We start from the raw sequence: 25,029 nt of genomic DNA, 5'->3' as shown, positions 1-25,029 counted from the left end.
ATCACACGTCACACAAACGAAGCAAAGATGATAAGAAAGTCTTGGCAAGAGTCACACTTCACTCAAAAAATCTTTGGCACTGGGGCACAAAATGAGTCTCATGAATGCACAACCTGCCAGGAGAAAAAGCTAGAACGGAGTGAAAAAAGCGTGCCAATTCTTGCAGCTACTTCAAATTCAATTTTTATACAATGCAGGGTAACCTTTGTAGCCACTTGTGAAACACGTGTGCTCAAGAGCAAAGGCTTTTCTTTAGTGTACCTCGAACTTCCATTCCTACGACGCAGTTTCAACAACCCCTCTTCCCCCTCCCCCAACCCCCACCTTGCGCCTGCACAGGAAACATTCCTTTTGACCTTGGGTACTGATAACAGACTTCCTTCGAATGCAGTTTCCAGGGGTGCGGGAAACTCATTGCTTTAGAACAACAAAGCCGGGAAAATTTTTACCTTGAAAAAAGACTCAAAAAAGATGTTGCCTTTTTCTTGCCATTTTCGTGAAAAAATACCATGCAACAATCATTTCTGTTAAATACATGTGTTAACAACAATATGAAAAAAGAAAATCAATTGTAGCCAAAAATAGCGACCGTATTTACTCATGTACAATGCACACTTTCTCTTTACAAAATACAAATTACCAGGTTAGATTTCTTTAGTGTTAATATTTTTTTAAAGAAACACTATAATGTGAAATGGTCATTTCCAATGATTTTTCACTTTGTGACAACATGAGGCGACACTGAGAAAAGCGGTGGGTGCTGTGCCATTCTGGCAGAATTCGAGCATGCACCTGCTCTCACATGGGATGTGTATCAACGGTATTTGTATTTGCAAGAAATAATAGAAAATAACTTCATGAGCTCTGCAAATCCTTAACATAAGTTTGATTTTTGCTTTCTTCTAATAGAGAATCAACAAGGTGGTTACAGAAGTTAAAGCTTTGGGATACTAAACACAGTGGAGGGAGACGAATAAAGTGGCATGCGTTGGCCACTCACTGTATATGCAAGATGATATTCTCCTCCTCCTACAAATAGCAACAGGTGACTCGTTGAATAGGTGTGATGTAATTCACTCTAAATTGGCATATCAAGAGCTTTGCAACCTATAAGCAAGAGAACCATTTTTTGAACCTGAAATGTAATGCACATTGTATATGAGAAAAATTATTTGTTGCTTTTCCCCATCGAAAACCAGAGTGCGCATTATACATGCATAAATACGGTGCACTGTTCATGTTTCAGGGAATGAAAATTGGAGTAGATTAAAATACCAAACTATAGTATTAAATTATCTGAAGAAACTGATTTTTCAAAGTTTTTCGGTGGCCATCGCCTCTCAAGAGGGGTGAGAAGGGTAGCATTATTTGAAGGCCTTCAAACTTCAACCTCACTTCCGCACAGTACACCCTGCACTGCAAGTTTTGCAAGCTAACAAGGCTCTAGTGTCTGGACTAAAAGCGAGTATAATTCTCTCAGTGGGGGATGTGTGTTTGTGATACATTGTGTTTCATCCACCTAGTCTTAGTCTTTTTACCATTCATCTGCATTCTCACAGCTAAAAGTAGCAAAAAGACAACCAAAACTAAATCAAATCTAAATGCCCTTTGAGAGGATATCACTGAAATTAATAGAACTTATAAAGATTAGTTCCCAGGTAAGTACAGTGAAATCCCAATTTTACGTTCCCGCATTATACGTTTTCCCACTTAATATGTTCATCCAGTCGGGGCCCGGCAAAAGGCCATGTTAAATAATAGGACATTCACCTTGATCTTACATTCGCTCTAACTCCTGTTTCCCCCGAGCTGTGACGATGTCTTAAAATTTGGCAGAAACCTGTTCAGTTAACCATGCGACTTCTCCCTCATTTTTTCGTGCTGTTGCAACTGTTTCGTTCACCATGTGACCTTGAACTTCCAGATGTTAGGCTTTCATGCGAGAGGAGGGAGCGAAGAGGCATGGTTCAGTGAAGGGAGGGGGCCACTTCTTGCTTTCCCGGTAAAGAAACAATTGACAGATTCTTCTGCCTCAGGATCAGACAACAAGCCCACTGTTGCCAAACTGATTCTCGCTAAATTGTGTCTTCCTTAGAATTTCGACAAAACGAAAGTTTGCCCCCCTTCCCTTCGAGTGGATAATTGACAACAGGACTCTATTACCACTCCTTCTTTGCCCACACAGATGTACGGGAACAAAAAAGAAAAGGGAGAAGGGAGCTTGATTGTGAAAACTTTTCCTTCTTTCCTGCTGTGTTGGAATAAAATAATAATAATAATAATAATAATAGGGTTTGCCAACCTCCGCTATCCGATACTTTGCGCTTTTCTTCTTTAATGAGAATAAGTCATTTAGATTCCTAAGGAAATACGATTGGATCTAGTCTATATTTCACTGTAAATTATTTTTAATCTGGTTTGTTTTTGTCACGAATGCTATATCATTTAGTCATTAGAATGAAGCTGAAAATTCATAGGCTAAAGTGATTCTTTTTTCTATGGGCAAATGAGCCCATGCTGACTCACTAACACAAAAATATTCTTGTCAAATCAATTGTTTGGGGAGGATGAAGTTCGGACACATGTATTATTCTGTGTGGGGCAGAGAGCGGTTTCTTTTATCCAGATTATGTGACTCGCTTGTTGTAGTGGCCGCAGTGGCTCAGTCGGTAACGTGTCTGAATACCATGCTCAAGGTCCCGGGTTCGATCTCCGGCCGGTTCAAATCCAGGAAATTTTCTAACGTTGGAAGCGGCCCCGGCACCCACCCAGCGTCGAATGACATGGGTACCTGGGGGAAACTCTGGGGGGTAAAGATGGTCAGGGGCATGATGCTGATCACATCACCCCACTCACGACCGGATCAAGAAAGTGTGGGGCATTATCCCCACACCCCCTATACGCCTTCATGGCATGGTGCTAAGCACAGGGGAGCACTTTACCTTTTGCTTGTTGTACAGTCATGGAGTCTGGAAAAATGAGTCGATAAACAAAGGGGGTGGCAATATTCTCTGGGAGCAGTAAAATTTAGTGCACATCTAAATACCAATAAGGGTGCTTATTTGGGCCAAAAGAGCATATATTTATTTATTTATTATTTGCTGGGGAGCCGTGGTCGCCTAGTCGGTAGGGCATCTTGACTGCCACACACTAAACCTGGGTTTGATTTCCGTGGTGGGTGATCTAAGCTGCCTCGTAAAGCTTCTCTGGAGCTCATCTAACCTCAAATAAATGGGTACCTTGAGGCAACCCTGGGGTGGCGCTGATCTCATCTCCCACATACCTTTATATATGCATCCTGGCATGGTGCAAAGTGCACGGGGAACTTTACCTTCACTTTTTCTCATTTTCTGGAGGGAGGTTGCGTTTGCCCCTCTAAAGGTGAAAAGCTATCGTCCCTTCTCCTTTTCTCTGCAGGCTACAATTAAGCACTCGCTCCTGGATATGTACATTCTACAAACGTCACCCACCTTCCCCCACATGAGCTCATTAATCCACCACTGGTGTGCACGATATATCAGTAGCATTGAGGGGACAGCATGGGAGAACGTAAAGCAGTGATCCCCCCCCCCCATTCTTTCTTTCTGCAACTTGGCCAGGAATGAGCACCGATCTGATGAGACTTTCGTTCAACAACTGCATTGGCACCACTCCACCACCTGTTCGTCTTCACTTCCCCTCCCTCCCATTATTGGTGGTCGGAGTGGTGTCTGTGAGCAGCTGGCAGTGGGAGCCAGTGTTCTGTGTCTTGGCTCTAGAGCAATGACTCATCCATCCTAAAGGGAAGAAAAATGGCATTGTTTTGAATCTCGCCTCAGAAGGTTGTTTTGCTTTTGAAGATTATGAAACACGTGCACCAGAAACTAAGAGATTTAAAATACAAGCAAATTTTTTTCTTGCTTTGCTTCTTGATAAACATTTTGAACACACAGAACAATGCAGGAAGGAAATGCACATGATGCTAATAATAATATACTATATACTAGGGATGGGACCGATTAATCGGTACTCTATCGGTATCGGCCGATATAGGCATATCGGTTTATCGGTAAAATTACCGATTATTTTACCGATCCGATATATTGATTATTATCTGATAATTTAGTGCAAAATTCTGCCATTTTGTTGTAATTTTTATGGATAATATCCATGCCCTACTTTCTAAAAAATTAAATGTCTAAATATGCAATTTATCTTGCACTGCAGTCACCTTGAAACACACATTTATTAAAGAGGTCAGTGAACCTTTCAGGTTCTTCAAGGGCCATTTCTAATTTTATATCGGATCGGTAGAATATCGGTTATCGGTATCGGTAAATTTTATATCGGTACTTTATCAGTATCGGCCAAAATTTCATATCGACCCATCCCTACTATATACTATTCTTGGGAACCATTCACGTGCTGAAAATAAATCGCAAAATATTAAACATGCAGTGTCAGAAAAAAAAACATTATTTACGGGAAAACTCTGCAATACTGCAACACTGCTAAATCCAACAACAAATCTTTGATTAATATGGACGTAAATACCAATCAGTGGTATGCCGAGGGAAGGGGTTGATGGGGGTCATAACCCCTCTTTGGCCCAGTATTAAAAAAAAAAAAGAAGGAATGTCAAAGGCAGGAAAGATGCAAAATGAGGGCTAACTATTTAAAGAAAGTATACGTTACCCCCCCCCCCCCCCACCATTTTGAAAATCCTGGCACGTCACTCTGATGATAATCTTCCTAGTGTGACATCTAAAAATGTGTAACTTTCACAAAGCTTGTTTTCAGTTCACTTTATGCCGTTGGACTGATCGGGACTGGACACACATGCAGTTTAAAGTGGGATCTGAATCATTCTACAGGTCTCCACTGTGAACTGAATTCAAGACACTTTGATTTCCGTATATAAAGATGCTTGACATCCAACTATAAATGATCACCCTCCCTTCAATTACCGGATACTTCTAACACTAGCAACCAATTACCAGTTTACAGAGAAAATGAAGATCCCACACAATCAGAAGCATAAATTCAACGTGATAAGTGGCAGATAGAACAGGGTTGCTACGCGACTGGAAAACCTGGAAAACAGGGAAAAGTCAGGGAATTTGGTTGGTCAGGGAAAAGTCATGGAATAGTCAGGGAATTTTGCATATTTTCTGGAATTTACGCGCATTTTGGAGTTGCAGGAGAACCAGTTACAAAATGAATGAACGGTTCATTTCCACTTCCGAATTCGGTTCTTGTGATTCCAGTCCCCCGAAAAGATTCAGTTCAGAAACTTGTTCCTCTCGTCATTATGACTTCTAGTCTGTTACGTACAAAATTATGGTTCCTTGGCATTTCGATTCTATATTTATTCACACTCTGATCTAGGTTCTTGGATCCGTTCATTTTGCGACTCGTTCTTGTGAACCTGTTGAAGACCGGAATTTGGAGAAGCGTGAGATTTTTCCTTAGAGAACAAGATACTCAAGACGAAACCTACGCACCAGCCATCCTCAGAATTTCTTGCAGAAAAAATGTTGCTTTAGCTTTGTGCATGGTGAGGTAATTTTCTTTCTTCAAGAACACACCCGTTCGGAACCCGTTCTCTTTTAATACGTGAAGCGGAGCAGGTTGGTGTTCGGACAGTTCATTGGTTTTGGATCTGCAATAAAGCTTGAAGAGCAGAATTTCACGTAACTGGCTGTGGTAGACGTCACACTGGATTAGTGCGGAAGCCGAGTAAAAACAAAGGGACTCACTACTTCGTTCCCCCCGTGAACCCGTTCTGTGATTTTGAGTTTGCGACCCGTTCAGAAGCAACCTGATCAACTAGTTCAGTTGCTCGTTGTCGTAGTTTTTACATTGCAGAGATGTGTTACACCCGAGAAATTAGTGTTTTTATGCAGTATCAGTGACGTCATTATTAGAATATGCACGTGTTTTGTGCATGTAGAACGAATTTATGTTTAAAAAACTGGTGCGAAATAGAGGAATTAAACGTACGCTGGTCACACATCGTTGTTAGGTTATTAATGTTGGTTTCATGCTGATAGTAATTTTACATATTGTTTGCGTGTAGAATGAAATTATGCTGAAAAGTGGTGAAAATGAGCCCAAGTTCCTTTTGTTTTATTACGATTTCATCATGCTACAAATGCAACTTTTACATGGTTCGATTTCTATTTATGTCTGTTAACACATACTGCAGAGTTTTAGCGATTACTTAAGATTTTGTCAATATATGCTTTTGTGGTTAGGTTAGGAATGTCAGGTTTGGTTGCCTTAGAATTAAAATAAAGACCCTGAATGCACTCTACTAAGGTTCCGATTTATTTCTACATTCATTCCCACTAGTTTACGATACTTACTGTCGCTTGTCAACCGGAGAATACCTTGTCCGTGGGAAGCGTGTATGATTGAGTAAGGTCATTTTGAATTTTTGTTTTTCAACATAAATAACTTTTTTCGAATCCAAATAGTGCTCATTATTTTAAGGAAGGTTCAAATTTCGTGTCACAATGATTGCCAAAATTCTATGATAATTAGTCTTCCTGCTAGGAAAATTTGAAAAAAAAAAATCATAAAACATTCAGAACTGTTACCTTTTAAAAGACAGATTTCGATGTTTTCCGTAATATAAAATTGGTTCCAGCATGTGGAAAACTCAAAAACTCAGTCATGAATGATTTTTTTTATCATCATGTGATTTCCAACATGTGTTTGTGTATGTGCAGTAGTGATTATTTTATTTGTTGGACAGCAAGGATATCCTTTAAATACATACAATGAATAAATCACTTGAGATATGCAAATTAGAAATGAAGTGATTTTGTGTTGATGTTTTCTTTTTGGTTGGACAGCTAAGTACTTGTGTATGTGTACAGTATATAAAAATGAAGTAGTTTATCAATTTATAGCTCTTTTGTATGTTGTTTTCTCTCATAATGAAAAAGTGTGTGCCAATTTATTTATTTTTCACGGCTGGTATATCGCTGATCTAACATTTTATTTACCGCTCTCCTCAGTTTTTATTTACCATAAATTTGTGTCCCTAGTAATTAGCTTTCAGGATACTAAGCAAAAAAAAAGAAAATCTGTTTGCTTGTTTTAGATTCTTGTAGTGCTGTTGTGTTCACTCAGGGCCACATTGAATTGTTTAGTATTCCTTTAATTTATGTCTTATCTTTCTTCCTTGCAGGCAATACACAGTTGAATATAAACTTGAAACATATTTGAAAATAGCAAGATTGTATTTGGAAGACGATGATCCTGTCCAAGCTGAGGCTTTTATAAACAGGGCATCTTTATTGCAGGTTGGTTTACTCTTCTTTTTTTTTTCAATGTAATCATCAAGCAAGCTTGAGCACATTGTGAAATTGTTCTCCCCTTAGAAGTTCAAGGTCATGTTGTGAGTGGAGGGAGAGGTTGCCTGCCCTAAGGGACAGGCTTGTGGCAAATTTTATGACATCGGCATGGTTTGGAAAACTCGAAGTGGGAAACACAGGGTGGCGACAGACCTGGAGAAGTCAAAAAAAGTCAGGGAATTTTGTCTTGGACTGACAAATGTTTCTTTGTTGAACTGTAGATGCTATGTGATGCAATGAACCTGCCAGGCATTTGATTTTGAAGAAGTTGTAATAAGCACTAAACTTAAATGGGAAATCATCTTACCAGCCTTTGATGTAAACTTTTAGGTCTCTATTATGCCTTGGACACAATCACGGAAACAAGTGATGGAAGGGGAGGAGGTATAGGAGGAGAAATTTCCAGTGAGACGGACTCATTTGATGAACCTCTAATTGTCGTGTGTAAAATGTATTGACATATTTTTGTCTTGTTTGTGGGAGCTATAAGGGGTCGGACCTGTTGACCAGAAGGGTGCACCCACTCTGGCACTGTCCAAAAGATGACCGACACCGTAGTACGGCCTTGTGTGGACATTCTGAAGGAACATTGAATCGAATGAGGACTTTTATCCAACCAGATTTTTTTTTTGTCATATGCCATGGAACTACATTTGATCTGTGAAATATTTAGGCTCCATTGATGCATGTGATTTTTGTCTGATAAATCTGACTGATGAAAAGATTTTCGCAGGCTACCAACCAGGTGAGTTGTGGAAAAGTTCTGAAGATGAGAGTGACGTTAGCTCTCGAAAGCTTGAAATCTTTTCCACAACTCACCTGGTCGATAGCCTGAGAGAATCTTTTCATCATTCGTCACCAGGAAAGCTTCAAGACTTACTACTTAAATCGAACTAATGTCGAATTGCGACAAAATGTCTCACTACAGCATAAAAACACATGCATGGTACTCTTATGCATCTGATTTTTTTCTCTGATGTAGTATGACATTTCATTGGACAAACTTTCAGGCTCTCAATCCTAAAATCATATCACTTTCAACAGTAATCAATGTTCCTCTGCCACCAGCTCTACTGAATTTTCACTCTTCGTCTGCTGTTATTAAACAGGCAAAAGCTTTATACAAGGATGGTCGAGGAAGAACATTCCAATTACTCATAAATTAAAACACAAACTTCGGTAATAATTGACATTTTATTGTATTAATTACTGTTACCCATAACTTACTTCTCAACATATTCATCCCAGTTTTTCAGGTATTTGTTGTAGTGTGGCACTAAATTTTGTATGTCCATGTCATGTGTCTGCCTACAAAAAGCGGAACCGTCTGTACAGCAGCGTTACTGTCAAAACTTTTCTTCTGCCAGAAACTGCTTCAGCTGAAGGAAGAGATGAAAGTCATAGCCCGTGAGATCGGGGCTCCCACTTGAAGTGATGTAAAAGAGCCCAGGTGTGTGGGGTCATGCATGATGGATCTGCCTTCCGTGAATAATCTGCACCATCGTCTGACCATACTGTCACTTATGGCATCCAGTCCTTACATCTCTCACAAGTTCTGGTGGATCTTTGCCGGCATCCGCTTCTGAGGGTGTAAAAATCTGATTACAGCATGCAGTCAGTATATGAGAACTGCCATCTTTCTCATAGAGTTGAGCCAAGCTAACTCCTGCTGGTTCCCATAGTGGTGAGCACATCACCCTACAACAAGGGGTGGCACCAGGGGGTGTGAAGTGGTGCTTGCGCACCCCCTAATTTTCATCATCACCCTCATTCAAAACCTATATTGAAAACATTAACCCTTACAGTGTCATATGTTGTAGTACTTTGAGTGGCCGAATGTTAGGTATTGTAGTGAGACCGCTGTTATTGTATACAATAGCCAAGCATTGAAAGAGAAGCCACATATACGTGGGCGTACCCAAAAGAAACTGAACTTATTTATTCACAATTAAAGTACAAACCTTCAATCCCCTTCAAAGTACTCTCCACTTGCATTAAGACACTTGTCCAATCTTTGATTCCATTTTTCAAAACATTTTTTAAAGTCATCTTTTGTGATGCGTGACAGCGCCTCCGTCATTTTTTTCTTCACCTCAGCAACATCAGGAAAACGCTTTTCTTTCATTCTAGGAAACAAAAGAAGTCGCATGGGGCAAGGTCGGGTGAGTATGGGGGGTGAGGAACAGGGGTCATACCATTTTTGGTCAAGAATTGTCGTACAGACAGGGCTGTGTGAGCCGGGGCATTGTCATGATGGAAAAACCAGTCACCCGACTGCCACAAATCAGGCTGCTTCCGCCGCATGCTGTTACGCAATCGTTTCAAAACTTCGCTGCACTGAACTCCAAGTCACTCCCGACAGCTCCACAATTTGTTCAATGGTCTGTCGTCGATCTTCGTTGATGATTTCACGAATTTTTTCAACATTGTCATGTGTTTGGGTCGTGGAAGGACAACCAGAACGAGGTTTGTCATCAATTGACATTTCACCATTTTTGAAACGGGAAAACCACTCAGACACTTGAAATTTCCCCATAGCATCGTCCTTGTATGCCGTTTTTAATATTTCAAGAGTTTCTGTTCCACTCTTTCCGAGCAAAAAGCAGAATTTAACCGCCGCACGCTGTTCCCGAAAATCGGCCATTGCAAAAACGACGATCACACAAAACAGCTGTCACTCTAAACTCCGCCGAAACGTGTCTCTGATATTTGCCTACAGCTCAGTGAGTTGTTTTTGTTTTTTGGCATTGTTGTTCGAACGGTTTCGTCTGCCTACTTGTTGTTCCTCTTTTCTCCAAGTCGCACTGGAACAATAATTTCAGGTGATTTCAAAATATCATCAGGTCGTGCTCCGGAAATTATTTAACGAGAGTTGTATCGTGATGGGTAGTTTGCCTGTTAGTACGTTCTATATGTTCCACTTAACATGTTTTGTGAAGTACCATTACAGACTTTGTCGAGAAGCCCAAAGTTTACGAAGGAATGTGACACAGTTCGTTGAAGGGGATAGTGCAGCAAAAGGGGATTTTAACAAAGATTAAGTTGCCGTGCACTTCACGTTTTGTCCTGACACCGCAGCATCTGGAGCAGACGGAAGATAGCCAGTGGCGCAATCAAAGAGGGCATTACACCACCCCCAACCTTTGTCGGAAACCAATTCTATGGGGGGCAAGGGGGCAAACAATTGAAGTAACAAAGAAGCAAGGCTAGAAGAATCTTAGAGTAGCAGGACAAAATTATACTCAAGATGGAATAAGTTTTCATGTATTTATTTATTTTTTCTTCCAGACAGCCAAGGGCACCTGCAGGGGGAACAGAGAGGCTATTGCCATCCTCGATTTCAAATTTATGCAAATAAAAATATATTCCATTATTTATTTTTCGTAAATTCACAAAAGTTCAGAGCTGTAGCTAGGGGGCGGTGAACAATCTAAATTAAAACATTATAAAAGAGAGAATGCGGCACCCTATTAAATTAATATTGTTTTCAGTTTGCAATAATTTGGATCTAAAAATTTTCTTGCAAGCGAAGCGACCAATATCATTCCTTTCTGTAATGCATTGTAAATTACCATAGAGAAAACTAAGACCAGCTATGTACTTTAGACTATTACTGCTAAGCAGTTTGGTCTTAAATGCTTGAACAATTGTTTGGATGGAAAGGAGCGTGCACATTTCAGAGATTTATATCATTTTAGCTGCTGGTTTGTTATGGGGTGGATGAATTGATTATGTAATGCATTTAAATAAAATGTTTTTTATGTATTAAAGGAACTTTGAAGGCGTACAGAATTTAGTGTTAACATGTTGCATATGTATTTACTTATATTTTATGTCACTCCATGTTGCATATGTGTAAAACATATGTTGTACATGCAAGTTTACAAAAATAATTATATTCGTCATGCATTTTATGTCTTCTGAAAATACAGTTTGTGTGCTTCTTCTCAATTATTATTAGCTAATGTGAAATTGAACGTGTTGGAAGAAATATTTCAAATGGTTTGTCCAACACGAATGCTTTAGCATCGACTTCTCCCCTTTTTGCGTGATTTACGAGGATAATAACGTATGTGATAATTTGATACTACTATTACTACTAGTAGTAATAATAATAATAATGTCATTATTATTATTATTAGCATGTTTATCCTGGTATCCCCCCCCCCCCCCCGATGATTAATCTTGGTGCCACCAATGCCTACAACACCAGAGGTCCCAGGTTTGAATCCCAGCCTGGACATGTATGTTTGTGAGTGTCTATTCATCAATTTCATCATGACAATCCTCGCAAATTAGCCAAAAGTGGCACAAAAGCAAAGTAAAATAAAGCAAATCAATCAATGAAGCTAATTCCTGGCACAGGACCCGTCTTTATGTCAGTGACCCACTGTTGTCACTTCTACCTATGAAGAAACTTGCAGTCAAACAGCCAATTAGGGGTCCTGGGTTTGATACCCGGTGGAGGCACATAGTGGTTCAGATCCCACTTTAAACTGTAGGTCCAGTCCCAATTAGCCTTACTGTGCATAAAGTGGACTTAAAACACCAACTTAACTCAAACAGCCAATTAGGTCTACCGCTGCCCCCCTCCCTATTTGAGCAACAATCAGCAACCTTAAAATCCCCCCTCCCTGCAGTTGCCAAAATAACCGTTCTGTGCCAGAATATAGCTTGGCCCTGGTATAACACTGTTCTTAAATCTACTCCCTTCACAAAAATGCAACTGCACCACATTACAGACATGTACCACCTCTTCCTATCTGCATGTGCTCTTCATGCCCCAACCACTATACTGCACGCAACTCCAACTGGCAGCTGGGAAACAGCGAATCAGCGATCAGTTGAATTTTCTTCGACTGAGATCGAGCATATCTAAGTCACCAGGTACTGAACGTTGTTCGTGGGACGAAACAAATGAGTGTTGGCTACACCACATGTTGTCAAACATACCGTAAGGCGAGAAAGAGTCCTCTCGGGCAACTGTATTGTCAGCACCAGAAATCAGCGGGGGTTAATGGTACACGCGGTCCTAAATGATGAACTTTCCGGAAGGACTACCCACAGGTCGGAATGCAGGCGGACACACAGTCATATAAAGACAACTGGCAAAAGCAGAAGCTTGCTTGGCAATGTTGCTTCGGGAGAGTGATGTGATTCCTTCAGTTTTCACTTCGCAAATTAGTTTGTTGACACCCATTGGACAACATGCCCCTGAAAATGATTGGGACAGGATGTGCCAGAAATAGCCATCATGGTCAACCACCAGTTGGAGTTGCGATCAGTATAGTGCAGCTTTCCAATGATATTGGAACTTGCTTTCTGGACGTGCCTCATTATAAACTTACAGATGCTGTTATTAGCAGCATGTTCCTATCTTATCCTGTCTGATTAGCAAAATCAGATGACTGAGCAGTGCAGTATGTTCCCCTACTATAAATTGCTTGCGTTAAGTTTTTAATATTATGTATTTACAAGTTGTATATACACACACTTTTTGCATGCAATATAGGTAACAGCATTGTCAGTTTCATGGTACTTGGATATACTATGAATGTTTGTACTGAAACAGAAGTCTCATTCATAATATAAGGTAATATATCAATTTGTTTTGTACAATTCCATTGCTTCACTTTCAGAATGTTTAGTCCCGAGAAGCAGGTTTAAGATATTTTAGGGTTTTAGATGCCAAGTGGATGCCATGTGTTGCATTTTGCCATGTTCACATCAAACAAGCCATGAATTCACCATACCAATATCTCAATCATGTATGCATGGATTAAGTTGTTTGTTTGCTATAGGAAAGAGACGTAGGATACAAGCGTTAATACTTCAAAAATAAGTTTGCAGTCCTGGTTCGTGCAACCGGAAGGTGAAACATCAACATTTAACCTTTTTTGTCCCAAGCATCTCGATCGAGACGGTGTGTCAAGGTCGTAGTTTTTACGTTATAACTGTTCTATTTTTGGCTAGAATTTTGATTTATATATATATATATATTGTTCCTAACACATGTATTTAACAGAAATGTTTCTTGCACCTTTTTTTTCTTCATGAAAATGGAGGGGAAAAGGTGTAGTGCTGCCTCCTAGAGGAAGAAGAAACAAGCTACTGTTGCTAGACAAGAGTCTGTGCAAACAGAACCTGGAATGGTGAACGTAGTTTCGTTATAATGTAAAGTGTTACGTTGTTTTGTGAGTTCCTTAATAAATTCAGTTAATCTTGTTACTATATGTGTTTCCATCGCACAACATTATGGCGCAGTCGGTATAAAAGAACTTTACTCTTCATGGATTGCAGGATTTGCAAGAACCTTACATTTCCGTAAGTTTATTCATCTCGGACTGACTGTCCTCATTCGTACAACAAACTGTTGGAACAATCATAAACGTGTCGGTTTGACGCAATTTGTCATAACACGGTAAGCATAAACCGTCTAAGTCTTATAAAAATAGTGTGGTGTAAATATATATATATCAAGATTCCTTCTAACGTGGAAACAAGTTATAATCATGGAACGTACAAGGGCTTTGTCACGTTCATAGATACATTGTGATCCGATGCAGATCAAGTATAATTATACGTGAAAACTCACTTTTCATAGTTGTTAGGTTAAACGTTTGGATTTACAGTCATAAATATGTACACAAACTTGACATTTAACACTTTCGACGAAGATTCAGAGGACATTGAAGATTATCTCTTACGTTTCGAACAGTTGTGTATCATTCAAAAGTTCAGCGATGATCAGAGAGTTCCTATACTCATCGCCTTTACAGGTGCAAAGGCATTTAAAGTCTTGAAAAATGTAGTCGCACCAGACCTTGTACAGAATCTGTCATATTCTCGTCTAAAGGATAGTCTTTTGTCACACTACAAACCTGTAACTAATAAGTTTGTTGAACGATATAAGTTTCGAAGTTGTGTACAAGAGGAAGGTGAAACCGTTTCTGATTATGTCATAAGGCTGAAGGAACAAGCCACAAAATGTAACTACGGCAATTATCTGGACGAAGCTTTAGTTGAACAGATAGTATTGGGCATACGATCTGAAGTTACTAGAAGAATGTTGCTTTCAGTACAGTCACTAACCTTTCAGCAATGTCAGGAACTGACCTTACAAAATGAAATGTTAGAGAAAGAAACCCGATTGTTAATTCGATCAGAAAATGTAAAGGAAGAGTTAACAGTTTCACGCACTTCAACCCAGTTTCCAAGAAGAACAGTGAAAGGGGACAAACATACTTATAGTTCACCTAATCCAACGATTCACGGAATGAATTATACCGATTACAGCTGTCCTAACTGTACGTACAAACATGATTTTAAAGACAACTGTCCAGCCAAGGATTCTGTTTGTTCATTCTGTAGGAAATGTGGTCACTGGCAAAAGCGGTGTAGGAAGAGAGAGAAGTTTAAACAGAAGCCCAATAGTAATAATAACGTAGGACAAACTACTGAAATCGAAAATTTGAAGATGTCAACTTCTCATACTTCACCTGGCGAGCAAACAGCATGGTTACCTAGTGTCGTCTCATACAGTTGTGACTCACACATCACCGGGTCACCTACGTCCAATTACCCTTTATCAAAGAATCCAATGCTAAAGGATTTACTTATTAACGGCAAGTTTGTTCAATGTGAGCTCGATACAGGGTCTGCCGTAACTCTGTTTCAAGCAGATTCATTCAGGAATTGGTTTCCAACGACTGATATTAACCGTTCCTCCATAAAAATATATGGCGTAGGGAAACATGCTCTTTCAGTGCAAGGTCAGGCTGAACTGGAACTTACACACTCCGGATCGACTTATTTACTTCCCGTTATTTTATGCAAGGACTTTCTCACCTATCCTCTCATAGGTCGTTCATGGTTAGATGTCGTTACTCCGGATTGGAGAACGCTACTGTTATGCTCAGAGTCGGCAAGTTCTATGGTAGTGATATCTACAGAGATTGAGCAACTTCAACACTCGCAGTCGAATTCAGATCCAGTCATTTCTTCTAACACTGGTGTAGTCGTAATGAAGCCGATGTCGAACACCATACACGTGCCGTTAAGTGAAGATGCTGCACCTACATCGGATAGCGGATTGTCTTTTAACAAGGAAAGATCAGTTGAAGAGGAAACTTGTCAATCCTCAAGTCCGAAAGTCAAGAAAGGTGCAGGTAATAGGTGGCCAGAAGCTAGATCCGTAGGACAAAGACTCCACGTAGACCATTTCTTCTTGGCTGGGAGGAAGTTTCTGTTGCTTGTGGATGCTTACAGTCACTGGGTAGATGTCTGGCCAGTATCTTCCTTAGATACACCGGAGACCATACGCTGGATTCTTCAGTTATGCTCGACTCTCGGAATTCCACAAACAATAGTTTCGGATAATGGTCCGGCATTTATCAGTCTAAAGTTCCGTTCCTTTTGCCAACAGTTCGGGATTGAACACATCACAATACCGCCGTACCACAGTCCTAGCAACGGGCTTGCAGAGAGATACGTACGCACGGTGAAGGCTGGCATGTTGAAGGTGTTGCATGAACATCCACATCTGACTTCTTTACAGTTCGATGCAAAGTTAGCGGAGTACCTGCTGTTTTTGAGGAATTCCCGGTTGGGAGAGGAACGTAGTCTTCCTGCAGCCTCAGTCCTCACCTTCATTCCAAGAACATGGTGGAACTGTATACGTGGTGATCATAATAGAGATGCCGAGAGGACAGAAGCTCCTCCTTTCTTGAAACCTAGGAGCAACCACAGCAAATCATACAGAACATTTTCACCTACCGAAACCGTATGGATTCAATCACCGAGGCACTTGTCACCTAACTTCAAGGAGGCAGATATTGTAGAAAGGTTGGGTGGAACTCACTTATACAAAGTGCGCTTTGCCGATGGAACTCAAAGAGTGGTACATTCACGTTGGATTCGTCACAGGACACACAGACAACAAAACCATCCAGAAACCTGGGATGATGATAGTCCACCCGGACCAGAAGGCGCGGCGGAGAATCGAAATTCGGATTCCGAAACCACCCCACTTCAACCAGACGTTGATGTCCATCAACCCCAAGACGCTGACGCTGCTCCACGACCAATATACGCTCCTCATGTGTCTAGAAGATCGGCCAGGATTAAGGTACCCCCTGACAGATACGGGTACCCTTGTTAATTTTTTTTTTGTAACTCTGGGAGGAATGTAGTGCTGCCTCCTAGAGGAAGAAGAAACAAGCTACTGTTGCTAGACAAGAGTCTGTGCAAACAGATCCTGGAATGGTGAACGTAGTTTCGTTATAATGTAAAGTGTTACGTTGTTTTGTGAGTTCCTTAATAAATTCAGTTAATCTTGTTACTATATGTGTTTTCCATCGCACAACAAAAGGGACTTCTCTTTTGCGTCTCTTTTTCAAGGGAAATATTTTGCGTACACAGGAAGACGGGCTTTGTTGTTCTAAAGCAATGCTTTTCACTCCCGCCTGATAACTGCATTCGAAGGAAGCTTGTTTATCAGTATCGGATGTCAAAATGAAAGTTTTCCATGTGGGCGCAAGCAGGGGGTGGTGGAGGGGGAAGACTGGTTGTTGAATCTGGGTTGTGAGAATGGAATTTCGAAGCACGCTGAAGGAAACCTTTGTCTTTTAGCACAAGTGTCCACAAGTTGCAACACAGGTTACCCTGCATTGTCTAAAAATAGAATTTCAAGCAGCTGCAAGAATCGACGTTCATTTTTCACTGCATTCTAGCTTTTCGTCCGTGAAAGTTGTGCGTAGGTGTGTCGTTTTGTGCCCAAGTGTGAGGACATTTTTTGAGTGAAGATAATTTTTTTAAATTATTTTTGGGGGGTTTCCTCCCCTCCCCCTCCATATATATATATATATATATATATATATATATATATATATATATATATATATATATATATATATATATATATATATATATATATATATATGCCGAATTTGCATAAATCTTGCATTTTGATATTCTTTTTTTCAGGGGAACACCATTTTTTTAAAAAAAGTTTTTTCAGGGGATTTCCCACCTTTCCCCCTCCATATGTACGGCGAATGTGCATAACTTATATATCGTTTGAATCTGTGATTCATTCTGCGTACAACTGTTTAACTTTCATATATCTAGAGCATTTAGTTTCGGAGCTATAGTCATTTCAATGTAACTTTGCATTTCGCTCAATTCCGAAGCTTGAGACAGTGGCGTACAAGCCTTTCATTTCAGGGGTACAACTCTCGTAATATTGGTCATATGATAATGATGAAAATATTTTTCTGTTTCTTACATGCCAGCGATAATTTCTATGTGCATTTTGAACTTTTCATATCCTTTTTTTCGGGGGGGGGGGGGGGAGAAACCCCTTATTTTCGTTAAAAATATATATTTTTCAGGGGATTTCCCCCCTCCATATGCACACCGAATGTGCATAAATTATATATCGTCTGAATCTGTGATTCATTCTGCGTACAACGGTATATCGTTCATATCTCCAGGGCAAATAGTCTCTGAGCTAAAGCCATTTCAAGGTACCACTGCATTTTGAAGCTTGAATCGGTGGCGTGCTGACCATTCCTTTTGGGGGTACAACTCACGTTACATTGCTCATATGATAATAATGCAAATATTTATGTGTTCCTTACATGTCAGCGTTGATTTCCATGTATTTTTTTTCATGAGGAGGGGGGACCCCATTTTTTCCTCCAAAATTTTGGAATTTTGAGAGTTAGCCCCCTCCCCACCGCCACATATATGCAGAATTTGCATAAATTTCATATAGTTTGAATCTCTGGTTCATTCCGCGTACAACGGTATACCACTCATAGCCTCCGATCTACACTCATTTAATTGAAACTCTGCATTTTGTTCAAAATCGGCTCGTTCCAAGGGAAAATAGCCTTGGGACTCAAAAGGTTAATAACAAGAAAGGCTTAGAAGAATGAGAAATTACAAACGGTCTTCATTAAAAACAACTAATTTAATCTCATTTAGTCATAACTTGAAAAATAATAAAATATTTTATTTAAGCCTGTTTTCAAATGAGAAAAGCCCTGTAAAAGTCCCTCCCTAGCTTGTGAATTGTAATATTTTTCAAATTCACTATTTTTTCAGAATGAATATAAATCATAGAGAAATTAAGTCAACTTCTTGGAAGCTAATATAGATACTTAACACAGCCCATACCTGAACTGTATGAGTTTATTTTTCATGTACAAATACGTGGATTAAGTTCAATAATTTTCAGGGAAAATATGCAAAAATTTTCCTGGAAAACCTGGAAAAGTCAGGGAATTTCATTTCAGCTCGGCTGTAGCCACCCTGGAAACAAGAACTATGACATAATCCTAAGACCCAGATAAACATCCTAATGTTAACATGGTCTTTTGCTAGGACCTGAATGGCTGAAAGGATTAGGCACATAAACCTTTTTTACACCCCTCCCCCCATTTAATCAGCATTCATTCCCATCATTGTAATTAATCAAAGAGTCAGTAAAGTGAGCAAATACACACAAAGATGGAAACAAACTGAACCTGTGCTTAGATGACAGTTTGACACAAGTATTCACAAGTATCTGAACTGGTTTTAAGATTAATCCAGGCAGTTCTTTACAAAATTAAAACATAAAAATACATGACTGTCATAATATGTGATCCGTTGTGTGCATGCATAAAACAAGCTACTTTGTCGTTGACTTTATAGAGAAATCCAATTGTCAGTGGTAAAGTACAGGTGTTACAGAAAACTGGTTTATTTATTGGGCAAAGGTCTTTCAGCAGAGAGAATCTAGGTGTCTTTTGCACAAAATCACTGAACATGATTGTTGTTAAATATGGTAATGCATATTCATATTTTTATTTCTAGGCTGAATCTAAAAATGAACAACTTCAAATATATTACAAAGTGTGCTATGCACGTGTGCTGGACTACAGAAGAAAGTTTATTGAGGCAGCACAAAGGTACAACGAATTGTCCTACCGTGTCATTATACATGAAGATGAAAGAATGACTGCACTTAGAAATGCTCTTATCTGTACTGTATTAGCTTCAGCAGGTAGGTAATGAAATGTGAGAGAGACATAGTTTATTATTACATGTATATTCATAATCTACTGTAAACTTTTCAAATATCTACCCAGTGGAAAGCATGCCTTAAAATGGAATTTTGGCGAAACTCAGCATAGCCGTGTAGAAAAGTAAATCCAATACTAATTAACTTCTGTCTTTGAGGGGACCAGGCTGAAAAAAAGCTTAAAATCCGGGAACATAAAATAGAGGTTCCACTGTAATATTGTTTTACCAGGGTGAGTCATACATAAATTTGTCAAAAACCTTTAATAAATTGAATTGATTGAATTCTTGTTTTAAGTCTACTTTATGCACAGAAAAGCTAATCGGGACTGGAGCTACAGAAAGTGGGATCCGAACCACTATGTGTCTCCACCGGGTATTGAACCTGGGACCCCTTGATTATAAGGCAACGATGCTACCACTGCACCATCAGGGAGACTAAAAAACTTTAACTCGGAGGTAATTTCTTAAAATACATTTTGCAAAATAGTGTACATTTTACCTTTCGCCACTTTAAATAAAATATAGGAAGACGTCCTATAATCAGATGTTATCTGCAAGTGCAGCCAAAGGCAATCTGCAGGTGCAGCCAAAGGCAAAATGGAGTAAATGCTTAGCAAGGCAGAATTATAGTCACTAAACAGGTGCTAAATGTGCAGTACGGTGCAATGGCACTGGTCCATCTTATCATTGAACAATCCAAGCTTGTCAGCTAAGATCAAACTTGTTTGTGTGCTGCTGTGAGATTATTGGAAAAGGGTTAAATGCAAACATCGCAGCAAAATAAATCAGTAGTGTAGAAGATCAAAGGGACAATGCACTCTGCAGCATCAAGGAAATGGTCGTAACACTTCTGATTCGGAATGACACCAGGAGTCCCAGGTTCAAAACCTGGCCTGGCCATGGATGTACTTTGTGAGTTCCCTTAATCATATCATCACTAGTCCTCATCTTTGTGATTAGCCAAAATTGGCAGAGAAACAAAGTAAAATAAACCAAATAAATACATGAAACTTCTAGTTTGGAGATACCAATTTCTTCAACAAACTAAGATGTGGAAGACCACTAACCAACAGTACTGAAGCCCAGCTCCTCGAGTGTCCTGCAACCTGTACTTGAACAATCACACGTCTATTCATGTCAAAGCAGCATGATTTGTTACATCTGTCACCTTGGTTTTTACTATAGGTGATCTCAAGCTACTCTCCTTGAATACATACATGAAATGTGTTCAGCAGCATGCCACTCTCTGCCAAGAAATACTGCAAAATTTACAGATGACTGATTTTGGCAGGGAATCCGTTATTTGGATATGGAAACACCCAGAGGATGGCGTTCAAGCAGAATTTCCAAGTGGTGTTTTGGGGAGAATTTGATGGAATTTGAAGGTCCTGTCCACAGAAACATGTGCTATGTGATCAGGCCGTGGGAACTTGAATACTGACCATCTGGAATGTGCATATGAAATTCTTCAACATTGGATTGTACTTCACAGAATGACATCTGCTGTGAATCATAAATCATCCAGTGTAGAAAAGTTGTTACTGTATTGCAAAGTATTAAATCAATCATTCCAGCACTACATGTGTGACGTTTTTCACACAGAATTAAGATTGAATTAAAATAGTCATAATCTACTGATTTCACAGAATTATGAAGTATTTTGTAAAAAAAAATAAACGATAAAAAAATAATTAAAAAAGCCTTGAGTGTGATAGCATAGACTGAATGCACGAAAAGCATTTACAAAAGTGTGGTACATGTGTAATGCTTTAAAAATGTAGCAAATTTTGACTTCATTTGTCTGTGAAGCATAGAGGCTTCAGATGCTAGTAACTTCTATTGGTGAAATGTGCAAATTTTATGCATTCACAAACATCAATTTTAAACCTTAATGCAGTTAAGTACAATAATAATTTTAATATTAATTCATTTTGTTATTTACATGGAGTAGGACCACTTTTTGTGAATATTCCAGTAATATTGTAGTGTAACTGATTTGGAGAGCTTGTGTCTGAATGATTTATTCCTTTCATGGAATTTTTGATGTGTACAAATAATATTGCATGCAAATTCACAAATGTGCGAAACAAGCTAATAACTTAGTGGGTGTTAATGTCCAGATACTGTAGAGAAGATAATATAATCTATGTTGTATTAGCATCTGTACAGACCACTGCTTAAGAAAAAAAAAAGGCAGTACCAGTTGTGCAGATAAGTGAGCACTTAGTTCATCACATCTATTTACTACTCCATCTCTCATTTCCTGAAATATGAATGCATTTATGTTATGAAGTTAACTTTATTTCAGGACAATACTCTACAAAGATGGGTTTATATTATGAATTACTTATTTTTTTACAATTTAATACTAAGAAAATTACATTACAAATAGACTTACAGACACTAATTACAGTACATTTTGTGACACTAATATTTAGATCATCTTCAGTACTCTCCTATCAATGAGAAACTCGAAAGAGACATCTATGGCAATCTTGTTAACAACAACAAAAAACCAACAAACAGCCGGATAAAAAACACTTTAGAAGTTTTTGATTCCATCTCGGAATCATCATCAGGGATAATGCTCGCTACCATTATCGTTCTGTTTGTGGTTTTTTTTTGTAGTTTTTAACAAGTATGTTGCTGGCACATGATGTAAGTAGTTTTTTACTGTCGTAACTATGGCAATGTCGATTCAATGCTGCTTTCCCTGTTATCTTCAGCATTACTTCAGAACACATCATCTTTCACTTCCATCTAGCGAATTCAAAATCCAGATTCTTTGAATGATTTTTCAATTATAGGTCTTGTGGTCCTTTTGCAGGCAACAGAAACCTGGTGTGCAACAACATGCTTAATTTTCGTGATGGCATCAGTTCCTGCTTTTTGCTCACAAAGTCATTTTTAACTCAATTTGGAGAATGTGTTGCACTTAACTCTAATCTGCACCTTAATGTTTTAGATGAAATTTAACCCAAAAAGAACATTAGATCCAAGTAAATACATTTTGTGTGTGTGTTTAGTGAAACCTTGATTATACATTTTTCAGGGTACTGCAATAAAAACCTGTTCAAGTGGCTCTGGCACCCACCCAGCATCATATAAAGTGGGTACCTGGAGGAAACTCTGGCGGGTAAAGGCAGCCAGGGCCATGGTGCTGATCACATCACCCCACGCCTTCATGGCATGGTGCAAAGCACAGGGGAGCACTTTACTACAATGAAAAGATTTAAATGCAGAGCAATATATAATCTGGGAAAATTATATCATTTTGGTTTATTAAGACCAGAAAAGTAAAATGTGTAGAGTTGGAAAATGTAAAATCTGGGATCATAAAATAACATAATCATATAGTTGTATTCATGGTGGTTGCGGTAAACGCGGTTTAAAATTACTTACGTGAAATTTAAAAGATTTCGTAATTCCGCATTGCACAATTTAATGGTTCAATCCTATTAATTTCGAAGATCCACTGTCTTCATTCACAAAAGGGTACGGCGTTTGAAGCGGGGATGGTACCGCGTCAGTACATTGTTTGTTCCCGGGCGGCGGTGGTTGCGATTTTTCCCGTTCGGCAGCACTGGCACGCGCATCTTGGTTTGCGTCGTCTGCTTCCTGTTGTCCGGTGGCGTTGCCAGTTGGGGGTTGGGGGCTGGGCCGTGTTGCTCGGTAATGTGCCGTTCCTGTTCCCCGCGTGGCTGGAGGGGGGTCGAGTATGTGTATAGCATCTTTTCTTTTTCAGGTCGGGGATCTTTCTGAGGACAGGGTGCCAAGTTGGGTGTGCTTGTCCATTGTCCAGGTTTCTGCTGGATGATAGCATGGGTTTCTTTGATGGTGTTTTCTATGACAGAGCCGGTTGGGTGAAGTATGGATATGGAGGAGATGGTGTGGTTGGTGGAGTGGAGGTGTTGGGAGAGGCCTGATTTAGGTGTGTCGTTTTTGGAATCTTTTACATGTTCGTTAATCCGTTCTTGGACGGTGCGGATGGTTCTGCCAATGTAGGTGTTGTGGCATTGGCATGTGGTCTTGTAGACACCGGGGGATGCAAGTTTGGGTAGGTAGTATCTGTTGAAGTTGGGTAGTGCCCTTCCGATTTGGGATATGGGTTTGTGTGCTACTCGGATGTTGAAGGGTTTGAGGGCCTTGGCAAATTTTCCAGATGTGGTGGGGTGGTATGGAAAGGCGATCCATTTGGGTTTAGGATTTTGGTTCGGGTTATCTCTGTTTCTTGGATGTCTGAACTGGGTTTCTGTTTTTGCGCACCACATGGATAGTTGGCGCTCGGTGTAACCGTTGTTTAGGCCTATTTCCGTTACGCACGCTATTTCATCTTGCAGGTCATCTTCTGTGCAGCTGTGTGTGAAGGCTCTTCTGTAAAAGTTCATCCATACTCCAGCTTTCTGTTTTGGTGGGTGGTTGGATTTTGCATGGATATACTGGGTGCCCGAACCTGGTTTCCTGTATACGGATGTGACGAACTTGTCTTGGAGTCGTCGGATGCTGAGGTCGAGAAAGTTGAGGCGGCCATTTTGTTCCCTTTCAACGGTGAAGTTTATGTTGGGATGTATGTTATTGAGGGCAGTTAGGAGAAGGGTTAGGTCCTCTTCCTGTTTGTAAATGACTATGGTGTCATCGGCATATCTTTTGTATCTTATATGAGCAAACTCTGGTTGGGTGACTTCTCGGCCACATGCAGCACTATGTTGGATAGGGGTGCAGAAAGGGGGTTGCCCATCGCTAGGCCCCCTGTCTGGTGGAAGAAACTGTCCTCGAACTGGAAATAGTTGTGGGTGAGGCAGGCTTGTAGAAGGTTGCAGATTTCATCAGTTACAAATGGAGGCGTGTTATTGCTGAGTAGCCAAGTTCTGGTGGAGTCAAGTGCAAGGCTGATCGGGATGGAGGAGTACATGTCCACTACGTCTATGCTGGCTAGTTTGCAGTTGTCGGCTTTGACAAAAGAGGTGACAAATTCTTTTGCCTCGAGGCTGTTTTTTAGGCAGTAGGTGAGTTTGTCATTGTGGGCGGTCAGTTTCTGGAGGAGCCATTTGGTTAGGTGGACACTTGGTTGATTGAAGCCGGCCACTATGATTCTCAAGGGGGTTCCTGGTTTGTGAGTTTTTGGTATGCCATATGCACAGGGAAGGCTGGGGTGGGTGTTCCTTAGTTTCTTCTTTTCACTATCTTGAAGGAGGGCACAGTTATCTATGGCTCGGCGGATGGCTGTATTGTATCTGCTAGTGGGGTCACGTTTCAGCTTTTTGTACCCGTCAGAGTTTAGTTTTGCTTGCATTTTGTCACTGTATTGGCCTTTTCCCAATATGACGTATTGATTACCCTTGTCCGATTTTATGCACCAACATTTGTTGTCCTGTAGCCACTTTCGGAATTCCTGTGTTGTGTTCCTTAGTTTATTGTGCACTGTGGGTTTATGCTTGCTAGTAGGTTGGGCGTGTTGGCGGAGGATGATGGAAGCACAGGTAAGGCGTACACACTCGGCATCTTGGTTAGTTTTCGTTGCAAACGCTGTTTTTTCGGCAGAGCAGATTAAGTCTAGGGAGGGGGGGGGAGTCATTTAGGAGGTTGAATTTGAGGCCGTGTTGGAGGAGGGAGT

The 25,029-nt window shown here is 40.0% G+C and overlaps 1 protein-coding gene across 2 annotated transcripts in view; it reads left to right on the top strand.

Moving 5' to 3' along the window:
• The window catches only part of CSN4 (COP9 signalosome subunit 4), a 53,881-nt gene that overhangs the window by 18,026 nt on the left and 10,826 nt on the right, over nucleotides 1-25,029 (top strand). For both annotated transcript variants that reach the window (XM_083141430.1, XM_083141429.1), the window contains exons 5-6: nucleotides 7,178-7,292; nucleotides 19,206-19,395. In XM_083141430.1, the coding sequence (XP_082997556.1) occupies nucleotides 7,178-7,292; nucleotides 19,206-19,395 (305 nt within the window). The remainder of the gene's footprint in view (nucleotides 1-7,177; nucleotides 7,293-19,205; nucleotides 19,396-25,029) is intronic.

This window comes from Lepisma saccharinum, chromosome 20 (genome assembly GCF_977018435.1).
Source record: "Lepisma saccharinum chromosome 20, izLepSacc3.1, whole genome shotgun sequence".
NCBI lineage: Eukaryota > Metazoa > Arthropoda > Insecta > Zygentoma > Lepismatidae > Lepisma > Lepisma saccharinum.
This window is presented reverse-complemented; position numbering and strand designations above follow the sequence as displayed.